The sequence below is a fragment of the Ictalurus punctatus genome, chromosome 5 (genome assembly GCF_001660625.3).
Source record: "Ictalurus punctatus breed USDA103 chromosome 5, Coco_2.0, whole genome shotgun sequence".
Lineage (NCBI taxonomy): Eukaryota > Metazoa > Chordata > Actinopteri > Siluriformes > Ictaluridae > Ictalurus > Ictalurus punctatus.
Window position 1 is genome coordinate 30,567,299 of NC_030420.2, and position 12,547 is coordinate 30,579,845.

The 12,547-nt window shown below is 39.6% G+C and overlaps 1 protein-coding gene across 1 annotated transcript in view; it reads left to right on the forward strand.

Moving 5' to 3' along the window:
- Nucleotides 1-8,445, forward strand: part of plxna3 (plexin A3) — a 194,902-nt gene extending 186,457 nt beyond the window's left edge. The window contains exons 29-32 of the mRNA XM_053680416.1: nucleotides 576-745; nucleotides 906-1,118; nucleotides 2,494-2,644; nucleotides 4,549-8,445. Coding sequence (XP_053536391.1) covers nucleotides 576-745; nucleotides 906-1,118; nucleotides 2,494-2,644; nucleotides 4,549-4,644 — 630 coding nt within the window. The 3' untranslated portion in view covers nucleotides 4,645-8,445. The remainder of the gene's footprint in view (nucleotides 1-575; nucleotides 746-905; nucleotides 1,119-2,493; nucleotides 2,645-4,548) is intronic.
- The last annotated feature ends 4,102 nt before the right edge of the window (nucleotides 8,446-12,547 follow it).

Here is a 12,547-nt window from a genome sequence, read left to right on the forward strand (position 1 = left end):
ATCCTTCAACCATCCATCCAATTCTCCATCCATCAAACTAAACATCAATCCATCCATTCTCCCATATCCATCCATCTATTCATCCATCTATTCAATTTGTATCTATCCATCTGTCTTTTCATCCATTAATCCAGACCACTACACGCTCTCAGTCTCTCAACCATAGCATGTTTTATCAAACTCACTTCCAGTCAAGCATTCTGGCCCATAAAGCTCGCTAACTGAGATACTTGTATATAAACTTGGCCTGATTTATTCCTGAGCAGTGTTAAAGCTAATCACAAATCAGATTTTAGATTAAGAGGACATAAAAGACATAAAGATTTAGAATTGTGTGCATCGAGCAGCAGTATTTATGGTACATAGGCTGTATTCAGCGCACAATGCTGAACTAAGCTGCATTATATGTGAATAATGTGTCTTCCTCGAGGCACTCAGCAGGCATAACAGAGAAGCTGCGCTGAGAGTAATGATAACAGAACTCCTCATAATGCCTGATACACTGATTGTAGATAGTGTGCATGTTGAGTGGAGCATAAAATTCTAACCGTATGCCATGTTTGCCGCATGGTCAGGGCACACTTCAGAAGTTTGTGGATGACTTGTTCGAGACGGTGTTCAGTACGGCTCACCGTGGCAGCGCCCTCCCTCTGGCCATCAAGTACATGTTCGACTTTCTGGATGAGCAGGCAGACAAGAGACAGATCAGTGACCCAGATGTGCGTCACACCTGGAAGAGCAACTGGTGAGCCACCACACACTCATACACACATGCTTCCAATCCTGTCCCATCTCACTTTTTGTTGCTTGCATTGGTTTTGAGGCAAAGACTGACAAAGATAGATAGATAGATATATACTTTCTCTACTCTTTTCCTTATCTCTCGCTCTCTCTCTCTCTTGCAGCTTGCCTTTACGGTTCTGGGTGAACGTGATCAAGAATCCACAGTTTGTGTTCGATATACATAAGAGCAGTATCACAGATGCGTGTTTGTCAGTGGTGGCCCAGACCTTCATGGACTCGTGCTCAACGTCGGAACACCGTCTAGGCAAAGACTCGCCGTCCAATAAGTTGCTTTATGCTAAAGACATCCCCAATTACAAGAGCTGGGTGGAGAGGTACGAGACCCACTTTGATCATGGTCCAGATCATTAAAACCCTCTGCTTCATCAACAATGTTTTGCTTTGTTTGATTTTTTATTTATTTTTTTGTCCCAGAGTCACTTTTCATAGTCTTCTGCAGGAAGAGTGAATTATTTAAAGACGTAATTTGGGCAAGAATAAATTTACTTTAGCTGGAACTACTGTATGAGGAGAACTTATACCCGATTTAGCTTTGTGCAAACTCCAAGCCAGCCCACTAAATAAGCAGTAGCACTTGTGCAGTGTTGTGCATTACAAATGTAACTGTATTATCATCCAGATCACTTCTAACGTACAATTCATCCTTCAGTCTTTGGGCCACATCTCCTACTTGAGACTTATGATAGCATAACAGTATCCTGAAACTGATACTAATTTCAAAATTACCTGCTACTACCATTTGTAATTCTGTTATATCCTTTTGGCCGTTTTAATCGGTATCGTACAATGTCTAAGAAGCAAGTCTGGTTTAGATGATGGACATCTCAACGGGGTTGTGTGTGAAGTCAGTGTGTGATGATGCTAAACCGTTGAATAGACGTTTAGCTAACTTGTTAGCTGCAAGTCCTGGTGGAAAAAAACTTCAGACACCAAGCATATTTTGGATGTTGGACTACATTTGTGTGAATTGAATTGGACAAAATGTTATCCTTAGTACATTTTGGTGGAAGAACGATAGTAATGATGGAAGTAGCCATGAGATATCGGTTTGTTTTTTTTCTGCCTCTAACAAATGTTTTTGGAAATGTTTATATTTACTTTATATTCTTGCCCAAGGTATCTTTCTGCAAAGATCATTTTTGGTAAATAGTCTGTTTAACAAATGCGTAACGATGTCTAAAACCTTGCTAGCTAAATATGATTTATTGCCCAATGAATGTCAGGCTTCGATCAAGTTGTTACATAGCTGATGTTTCATGTTTCATGCCATAGCAGAATGGACATAAGTATAATCAGTTCAGTTTGTAATCACATCCTGGCTGTCAAAATGTCCATGATAAGCCATCCTGAGCCACAGTCTTTTTGGAGTATTTTAAGATTGTAAAATGCTAGAACTTTACATGTGCTTGAGAAATTATTGCAGTCCAGCAAAGCCTGTAGTTTTCAAAACATCTTGTAGTAGAAAATGTCCAAATTGTCAAAATGGATTTTGCCAGACCACCACATTCATTCTTTGATTACCAAAAATACCACTGCTTATTGTTATGGAATGAACATTGTTCCTTTGTAAACACCCTCACAATCAGCAGGGGCAGTGAGGTTGTGTTTGATTTTGGCATGCTGGCAAATTCACATTGATTGGTAGGAATAAGCAGAGCATTGATCGCGTGTGTGTGTGTGTGTTTACAGGTACTACAGAGACATCAGCAAGATGCCGAGTATCAGCGATCAAGACATGGACGCCTATCTGGTGGAGCAGTCCCGTCTCCATGGCAGCGAGTTCAACACACTGAGCGCGCTCAATGAGCTCTATTTTTACATCAACAAGTACAAAGAGGAGGTGTGTTCAGCAAACACTGTTCCCACAGGATTCATTCACACCCATTTCACACTGGTCCCAGACCTGCTTTATTACATTTCACTGTTAACAGTTTTAATTCTCTCTGAAGTTTTGGATGTTTATTTTCCTTGAGGCGATTATAGCGATTATAAATACTGTATATCAATATTTATTCCATGTATAACAGAAAGATTGAGTCATGTGATCAGTGTATGAGAATGCTTGGTGAGGTATGTTAGGCGTGAGATATGTGATATACCGACGTCTTTATTCTGTTAGCTTTAACTATCCACCTACAGATGCATTTCTCCATCTATTTAGCTATCCATTTATCGAACCATCCATCCATTCATCCCTGAAGTAGTCCATCTATACATTCCTTAAATAGATCATTCATCTATCTATACATCCCTCAAATAGTTAGTCCATCCATCCATCCCTCAAATATGTAGTCCATCCATCCATCCCTCAAACAGTCAGCCCATCTATCGAGCCCTCAAATATTTAGTCCATCCATCATCCCTCAAATAGTCAGCCCATCCGTCCATCCCTCAAATATGTAGTGCATTCATCCATCCATCCGTTCATCCATCCATCCCTCAAGTAGTCAGCCCATCCATAAATCCCTAAAATATTTCATCCATCCATCCATCCATCCTTCAAATAGTCAGCCCATCCATCCATCCCACAAATATGTAGTCCATCCATAAATTCCTCAAATATTTCATCCATCCATCCATCCATCCTTCAAATAGTCAGCCCATCCATAAATCCCTCAAATATTTCATCCATCTATCCATCCCTCAAATAGTCAGCCCATCAATTCATCTCTTAAATAGTCAGCCCATCCATCCATCTCTCACATAGTCCGAACATCCGTCCATCCCTCAAATATTTAGTCCATCCATTCATCCCTCCCTCAAATAGTCAGTCTATCCATCCCTGAAATAGTGATTCCATACATCTATCCATCCATCCATCCAACCCTCAAATAGTCAGAACATTCATTTGTCCATCCATCCTTCCATCCATCAATCAATCCATGTCAATGTCCATCAAACTATATACCTATGTTTCCAGTTTACAAATATCTGTCTGTCTGTCTGTCCATCCAAATCCATGAACCTTTTATGACCGTAACTGCACAATCATGTTTGTGTGTGTGTGCCAGCTTAACATAGGAAAGTCTGGTCAGCACAGCGGGTCTCCTTCCTGCCTGCTCCCATAGTCTTTTTAACCCAGAAATGGGTTAAATGCTAGTTTTTCTGCAGAAGAACACACTTATGCACATCAGGACAGCTGGGCCAAGGCTTGCGTATTCTATGGAATTAATAGCCTATTATTTAAGTTTATTCATGGTACATGTATTTATCTATCCATCCACTAATCTATGCATCCAACCAACATCCATCTATCGATCTATCTATCCATCTATTAAATACTGAGTTGATTCATAATGAATTGTACATCCTTTAGATAATAGAACCCAATGTCCATATAAAACCTTCATTTATACATCAACCAATTGCATAAAAACACTCAGCAAAATCATCAATATCGTTTAGGTCAATGTTGAAGGGTTTTTAAGGTAAATTATGAGCAGAGAGACAAAAAATCCATATTGGCCAAGCAGAGCTGAGTTTTATATGTTCGTCCAGATCGCTTAAGAAAGTTGCTTAAGACAAAAATCCATGAATTGCAAATTCCATTTCAGTAATATTTGGTCCATTTTGATGTGCATGTCTTATGAGATCATGCTTCATATTCATCCTGAGTTCCATTCAGCCTTTTCAAACGGACCGTGACAAGAAAGCTGACTACAGAATATTGAATTAGAACGTGTGTGTGCGTGTGTGTGTGTGTCTATCAGCTAATGGCTTCTCTTTCACTCTCTCATCATGCAGATCTTGACGGCACTGGACAGAGACGGGTACTGCCGCAAACACAAACTGAGACACAAACTGGAACAAGCCATTAACCTGATGTCTGGCAGTAGCTGATGGAGCAGGAGGAGAGGAAGAGAAGAGGAAAGAAGAGGAGGGAGGGTGTGAGGGAATGGATGAAGAGGGGGTTGGCTGGAAGGCTCTGAGGAACTGACCGGCACTGAAATGTCCTTAGCTTGTGATGGGAAGAGGAGAGACTAAACACACTGGACAATCAACACTCAAGCAACCACAGCACACGGACGCCCAATATTTCACTATTACTCTTGACCAGAACCTGCACAGCCAAACGCCGCCGCTCTCCTCTCCATGTTCTCTCTCTGTGTCTCACTATCTGTTATTCCCAGTCTCAAGTTTTAATTTTCATCTTTCCTCTATTCTCCTTTTGGGTTCTCTCTTTCTATTTCTCCTTCTTTATCTCTCTCTCTCTCTCTCTCTTCCTCTTCCTTTCACCGTCTCATGCAAAGGCAAACTGCCAAAAAAAAAAAGAAGAAAAAAAAAAAAAACTTTTGGAATCGGACAACTGTGGATCACTAAGATACATTCCAATAAGAAAAGGCGACACGTGCCGTTGCCGTGGAAGCCGTGCTGAATTGTAAAGCCAGTGCCATGAAGGGATGGGGGGGTGGGGGTGGGGATTAAGAAACCGAAAGCAAAATGATGCAATTGAAAACAGTGACATTCGTAAGCTCTGAGAGGGGCCCGGTGGTCTGAGGGAATCTCTGAAAATTCAGTCCTCAGTTCTAAAAACGTGAGAACAGTGGGCATGGAATACAGGAACCGCATCCTCGTCTCAAACAAAATCGCCATAGAGCAACGAAAAGCGCCTTTTCTCTCGTTCTTTTCCTTGTCTCCCGTGAATCTGGGGCCAAACGGACCTGAGCAGTGCAAATCAGCGTCCTTCAGAGCTTGCCTTTCTGTTACGCCCGGACTTATCCCTGAACCCCGACTCGAACATGGCCTCAAGCTGGCCGTTTCTGCTCTAATGGGGTTTCTCCCCTTGATATTGTAACCCCCTACCCCTTACCCCATACCCCTTCCCTCACCCAATCCTCGGTTCCTTAAATTTTTTTGTATTATACCACTGTGTTACTGTGAGGGTTGGAGTGTTTTAACTCAGATCTGTGGTCCTTCCCTGAAGGGAAAGGCTTTGGAGTGTTGTACTTTGATAACAGGCATCCAGACGTAATAGATCCATCCATCCAAGAGCAATAAGTCGAGTTCAAACGGAAGCCATGAGTCGAAATTTCAGCGTCCCATTCCAAACCACGAAATTCCCGTTGTGAGAACCTTTTCTTTTCTATTTTTTCATCCCGTGTCACCGTTTCTGAAAATCGATGGTATATCGTGTAACCGTACTATACACCAAGCACAACAAGGTACAACTGTCACACTGATTATCTCTGATCATTTTAGCAGTTTATTAAAAGCCGCTCGACATTTGAGATTCAGCTGTAGGTAATTGCGAGTCTCTGATATCCGTCTCCGCCCCTTTTGAAACTTATCGCTAATCCGATCGTTGCGCGTCAGTTCTGTCTGTATTCTGCAAACGACACGGCCTTAAATCACCTGTCCTCTTTTCATTTTCCCTGACACTAGCGTCTCAAGGAAACCACAAGGTACTCTGGGAAGAAGTCGTAACGAAGACGCAGCAAATTGGAAAATATTACCAGCTTTCTTTTTTTTCTTTTTTTTATTTTCTTGCCACATGATTCTGAATTCTGCCCTTTTTATTCGAGTATTTATTGTGCTTTCTAATTTATTGTGTTATTTATTATTCTCCAACGCAAGAATGTACGATACGCTATTCGATGTACAGTATTGCTGATTGAGCGTATCATTTCCTCCGTTTTGCCAACGCTTGAGACCTTCCGTACATAAATTCTTTCTTAAAGTAGTCCAAGAGGATTTCTGCAGCGGTGTGGAATTTTCATGATAATGTGTATGTTTTGAAGGTCAAGAGAGGTCAAAGTAATCCGAGTAGACTATTGGTGGGGGGTGTAACACAAGCAAAACGAAGCAGAAGTCAGTTGGGATTTTGTTGTCCTTGGAAGTAGCCAGGCTTATTAATTATGCTTTCAGTTGGACTGTAAATGCACAAGGACATTTTGGTAATAAATTTAAAAAAGAACGTATGTGCTTCAATGGCCTTTAGCGGAAATGAAATCCTCTAAATGATTGAGGTTTCCTGGTTCCATTTGGATGAATCCTCAGATGCTTTAAAGTTTCTGAATCCTGCATATCCTAGCTGCTCGTCAGTTCTTCATTTATTGATTTTTACATAATCCCGGTGCTTCATCACACACCAGTAACCGATCGAAACATATTTGAATGTATTTCAATCCGATCTTAATTCCAGCCCATGTTGAAAGAAGTTTTTAACAAGTCGTTAAATATTTCCAACATTCTCATGAAATTGGCTTAGCGTGATTCCGAATCACTTTTAAGACTTCACGTTGTCGAGCGAGGTGTTTTCTACCAGAATTTGGAGCTCATTAGCATTTAAAAAGCAGGCGCTCTGATAATTAAGTCATGTCCTTTTGAACATTCGTTGTTGGTGTTTTTTTTTTTTCTTTTCGTGGGGCGGAAGGAAGAAGTGGGGAAATCGGGGCCGGCTCGTGTGGAATCTGGGTCTGTCGCGACAGGAGACGCAACGACTTGCATGCTCGAGTGACGAATGTGCCGGGTCAGCAGAGAAACCACTCAGTAAAATTAAAACCAATCATAAATCTACACCAAAAAAATGAAATATATAGAAATAAATATATCTATATATCAAGAACAGTTTGATTGACCACATCTCAAGGTTTACATCTGAATTCCTGAACTGTGAGTAAAAGCCAAACGTACTGTCGGGAAGGGCCTCCTTCTCTGCATACGCACTGCCTGTAAAACTAACGGCCATCAGGGCGATTGATTTTCTGTTTTTGTTTCTCTCTTTGTTTTGTTTTTTTTTTCTTTGTCTTAATAGAGAGTTTCTGGTTAAGTACTCCTCTAGCCATACGATCCGATGTCGTATCTTTTCGTTTTTGCCGCACAGCCGTTCTAACATGCTTCAAGTGTGTAACGTGAAGAAGAAAAAAAAAAAAAGCGCATACTATTAAAAAGCACCTGTACTCGTGAGGAAGAGAGGAGTGGGTAAGGGGGGAAAATTCGTGTTTTTCTGTAGAATCGCTAGAAGAAAAAATGTCTGTTTTTTGAACCATAACTACATTTCAGTCAGTGTTCTAGTTATAAAAGACGTTTAAAAAAAAAAAAAAAAAAAAAAAAAAACACACACATTTTGTCTCAGATGACTTGATTCTAATTTATTTGTCGTTTTTTTTTTTTTTTTTTTTTATTTTTTTTTTGTCTGTTTCTCCCAAATGTTATAATCAATTATATGGTTGAGACTTGTTTACAGTTTCTAAAGATAAAAGGAGTTTATTAACATTAACAATGTGTCTGGAGAGGAAGTAGCTTTGTGTCTGACTGGCTGATTGACTGAGGAATGAATGACTGCTTTGCCTAGTCCTTAATTCTATATAAATATATAAATATATTTTGTATAATTATTGGTTCCGAATGGTTTCTTTTAAATTATTATTTTTTAGTTCCGTCTTTTGTTTTTATAATTTTCAGTCTTTTACATTTGTTTTTGTTTTGTTTTTGTTTTTTTAAAGTCGGTTGACAGGAATTGTAGGAATGAGTCTGTTCAAACGCTGGCTGCAATGAAGTGTTTTGTATATATTTGCACTTTTTTTTACTCGACGCGCAACGGTTTTTGAAAGATCGGACTCTTGATGACACTCAAATGACAAGCATGGTGTTCTTTTATTTTCTGTTTTGCTAATTAAAAGATATGTGGATGATGCTGTATATTTCTTGAATGTTTCCTTTGTATATGTTGTCATCTGCAAGGACTATTTTCTCTCAACAGATTGATGTTTTCATTCAAATAAAGACAAGTGGCTCAGTGAAAACCCAGTGCAGATCGGACGTGAGATCGGATAAAATAACGTGTGGGTCCCAAATGTGTGTGTGTGTGTGTGTGTGTCCATCTTCTATACTGCTTATCCTTTTTCAAGCTCGTGGGAAAACCTGGAGCCTATCCCAGGGAGCATGGGGAAAAAGGCGGGGTACACCCTGGACAGGGTGCCAATGTTTGTGTGTGTGTGTGTGTTGGGGTACTTCAGTTAAATACATATATTAGTTACTTTGTTAATGTTATGGTGTATTAATTCTGTTAACTAATATGGTAAATAATGTCAATTATGGGCACCTTAAAGTAAAATGTTAGAACATTTATTAATATCAATACAGTCCGATACATATTCAAAGTGGTGTCGCAATCAGAAACTCCATCACTTAGCACTAAACTAGGAGCACTACAACAAACAAAAGAACCTCGGGGACTAAAAAGCAAGTGACACACAGTAACCAAGACTTCTTGTATACATACACAGACTATAAATATAAAATATGCTAAATGTTAATTACAAACAACATGTTAAAGCAATAATCATGGGCTGGAAAGAAACCATCTTAAATGGCTCACTTTAATGTGCACAGTAAGCTCGCTGTGTAAAATGGAGTGAGATACGGCTCCATATATAAACACCCGAACAGTGTAGTAAAATGATTCAAAATGGATTGTGGACACTAGCTAGCTATTTCTCTCCTGAATAGCTGCATTAGCACGTCTAGTGTACAGTAGGAAAAACATGTATATAAAATATCACGGTGTCACAACAGTATCAATCAACCATGGGTTAAAAGAAAAAATGATTATGAAATATTTGTACCAAAGACTCTTTGCACGTCCTTGTATACACATCAAAAGAATTCTTTTGGAAAGGCAGTGTGCTGAGCCAAGAAGAAATAATTTAATAATTATCGTGTGCTGCTTAGCCAAAAAAAAAAAAAAAAAAAAAAAAAAAAAGGTAGTTGGTCGGTTTAGTTCTGATCAGCAATGGCAGGTTCTTCTGTGTGTTTGATAGTCGTGTAGGACAGTAACGAACATGCTAGGAGTGGCAGTAGAGGTAGCAATGTGACAGTAGGGGATTACTCGGACAAAGGGTTTTCTTTGTAGTCACATCCCCTGCGCAGAGAAATTAAGGTGGGTCCAGAGGGAGATTTTTGCAAAATTTTGGGAGAGTTGCAAGCAGACACTAAAATATCCGGGGGACCCAGGTAGACGGTACTAGAAAGAAATGCATTTGAGTTGTAATATTGAAAAACATGAATCTGATTATACACCATGACTAGCCGTGAAACTGTACCGACTCGAATATCATTTTGAGCAAAAATACATATAGTCCTACGGAATTAGATCAAAAGCGTCTATTTAGGCGCGTGTTTAACTTGACAGATTACCAGTAATGTACAGTTAATACGGTCAAAGGACCCTCTGACCTAAAAACAAGTGTTCCTGAGACTTTGAGAGGCCCAAAAGTGTCTCCTAAAAGCCTGCGGTGATGAAACGAGAGGAGCAGAGATTGACTCTTAACACTTTTCTCCAGGGAGCGTTTAGTCGTAGGATTGCAGCACAGTGACTTCTACACACTGCAAGTGCTCCTGTTCAAGCTTCCTCTTTAAAATCACCCTCCCGTTACCAACTTCATTCATTACGACAGGTAGATAATGAGCGGTCATTGGGGGTGTGGGGGGAGACAGTTTAAGTGCCTGAATAAACTAACTCAAATTAAAGAAAGTGCCCAGGTACACGGACACAGCGAAAAGATTTTTGAACACCTGGAGCTTATTATGGTTAATACTGTTGTTTTGTTTTGTTTTTCAGTGCGTGCCACAGACAAAACAAAATGACATTGAAATGAACGTTTTTACATACGTCTGTGTAAACGCTGTGTATCTGGCTGGGCTCAGAACCTAATGTAATTCTAAATAAGTGCTCTTAAAGGTTAAATGTAGGTGCATTGGTCTTTTAACACTTTACATTAAGGTTCTGTCAAGTAAGAAATAAAACACAACGTTCCAGCGGTCCTGTGATCATTCACTTTATAGCGGCTATTAAGAGTCACTCCTTCACCGACCTCTCATTTTTTTTCTCATTTGAAAGGAATAAAACTACAAATATGTCATGTTACTGGGGGGAAAAACTGGAAATGGCGAAGATCTTCGTACTTGAAGACTTTCCGGCTCGGACACTGCTAGACTCCTTCCATAAACGTCTCCTTGCAGAAAACGTCACCAAATCAGTGATTAAACAGCACGTAATTCTTTGTTAAAAATATCAGCAAATTGTTTAAATGTGCGTATTGTTAGATTTAGATGATGTACATTGTCTGCCATAGAAGTACCGCGTAAGCCGTTACTGCAGAAACAATAACATCAGAACGATGGGATTTTGCCGTGCAGCTCGAACACCTAGGTTTCAGACGCGTCGTTACAGAAAACTAATCAACACCTTCTGATTCTTCAACTCTGCAGGAGCATTGTGATGTAATTGACATTTCTAGACACGTTAGTTAAGCGCGTACTTCAGCATTATTTTGGCCGAATTCGTAAATCTGATTGGTCAGAAGTTGTTGATTAATTTCCCATAACAGCAGCTCTGACAGTAATTCCAGCTGCAGGTTAATATTAACGCGCTCGTTCTAACATCGTTATCGTTTCTATCGTAACAGCTCACTCACAGCGACTCGTAATGACAGAAGCTCCACATAAATGGATAAGTGGGTAATAAAAATGCGTGTAATTGTTGATATGGTGAAGTTTTCCGTGAAGATATAAAGAGTTTAATGTAAAAGAGTAAATGCGTAGTCTATTATACTGTATATGTATATTAGCTTATTCATTCATTCAGTAAGTGCTTTATCCTGAAAAAGTGGATCCAGAGTCTATCTACTGGGCTTGAAGCAGGGATGCACACCGGACGAAACGCCAGTTCGTTGCAGGGTACGTATGTGGGCTGCGGTTTTAAAAATGACGTGAATTCACGTGCTAAATGGTGTATCAGTAGAAATACAGTAACTATGCAATAGTAACTGCATACGAAATGGGAATAGTAGGTCAAATTCATTATATGAATGTGCTTGGTTTACCAATTTTATTAGATATTCTTTATTTAGGGCAATATATAACTATACAAGTCAAAAACTGTTGTTTTACTACTACCGATTTAAAAAAAAAAAAAAAAAAACCACTCATATGACATTACTTTTTCGATATTATAATGCATTTGGGGGTGGCACAAAACAAAAGTAGCGTTTCTGCGTCACAGCTCCAGGTTCGATTCTGAGCTCGGGTCACCGTCTGTGCAGAGTTTGGCATGCTTTCCCTATGTACCAGTGATTTTTGTCCAGGTTCTCCAGTTTCCTCCTACTGTCCAAGTACATGGCAGGTGGATTTGAACTGGCGAATGAGAGTATACGTGTGTGGTGGCCTGCGATTAGCTGGCGTCCCAACCAGGGTCTATTCCCGCCTTACACCCAGTGTTCCCGGGTTCCACCATGATCCTGACAATGCAAACACTGCAGATTAATTCATTATTAATCAATGATTAGTTACTGAATATGTAATGTATTTGGAAATTGCAGTCATTTTAGTGTTTACTGCAGGTTTGGGAAGGACAGATTTTGAAAATCGGACTGGTTTTATTCTTATATATTATATATGGTTTTGTTCCTTATACCTGGAAACCCAGAGCAGCAAGCAGGTAAACATATACTGTACAGTGATTTTTTTAATATTGTATATTACTTAAACATGTAAATATATTCCAGTTTTCCTTTATTATACATTCGATTTTCAAAGGACTCACGTTTCAATCTGTGACCATTTTACATTTAGCACTAATTTTACATTTTCAAGGATTGATGGCCAATTTTCTTTTTTCTTACTCTTTCTGGAGATAAATTAGTCATCTGCAAGTTGAGGAAGTTTGATGCACCAAACCTGGGCTCTGTTCTGAACCCTGGCAGCACTTAGCATTTAACTTTGATGGCTCTTCTTGAGAAGC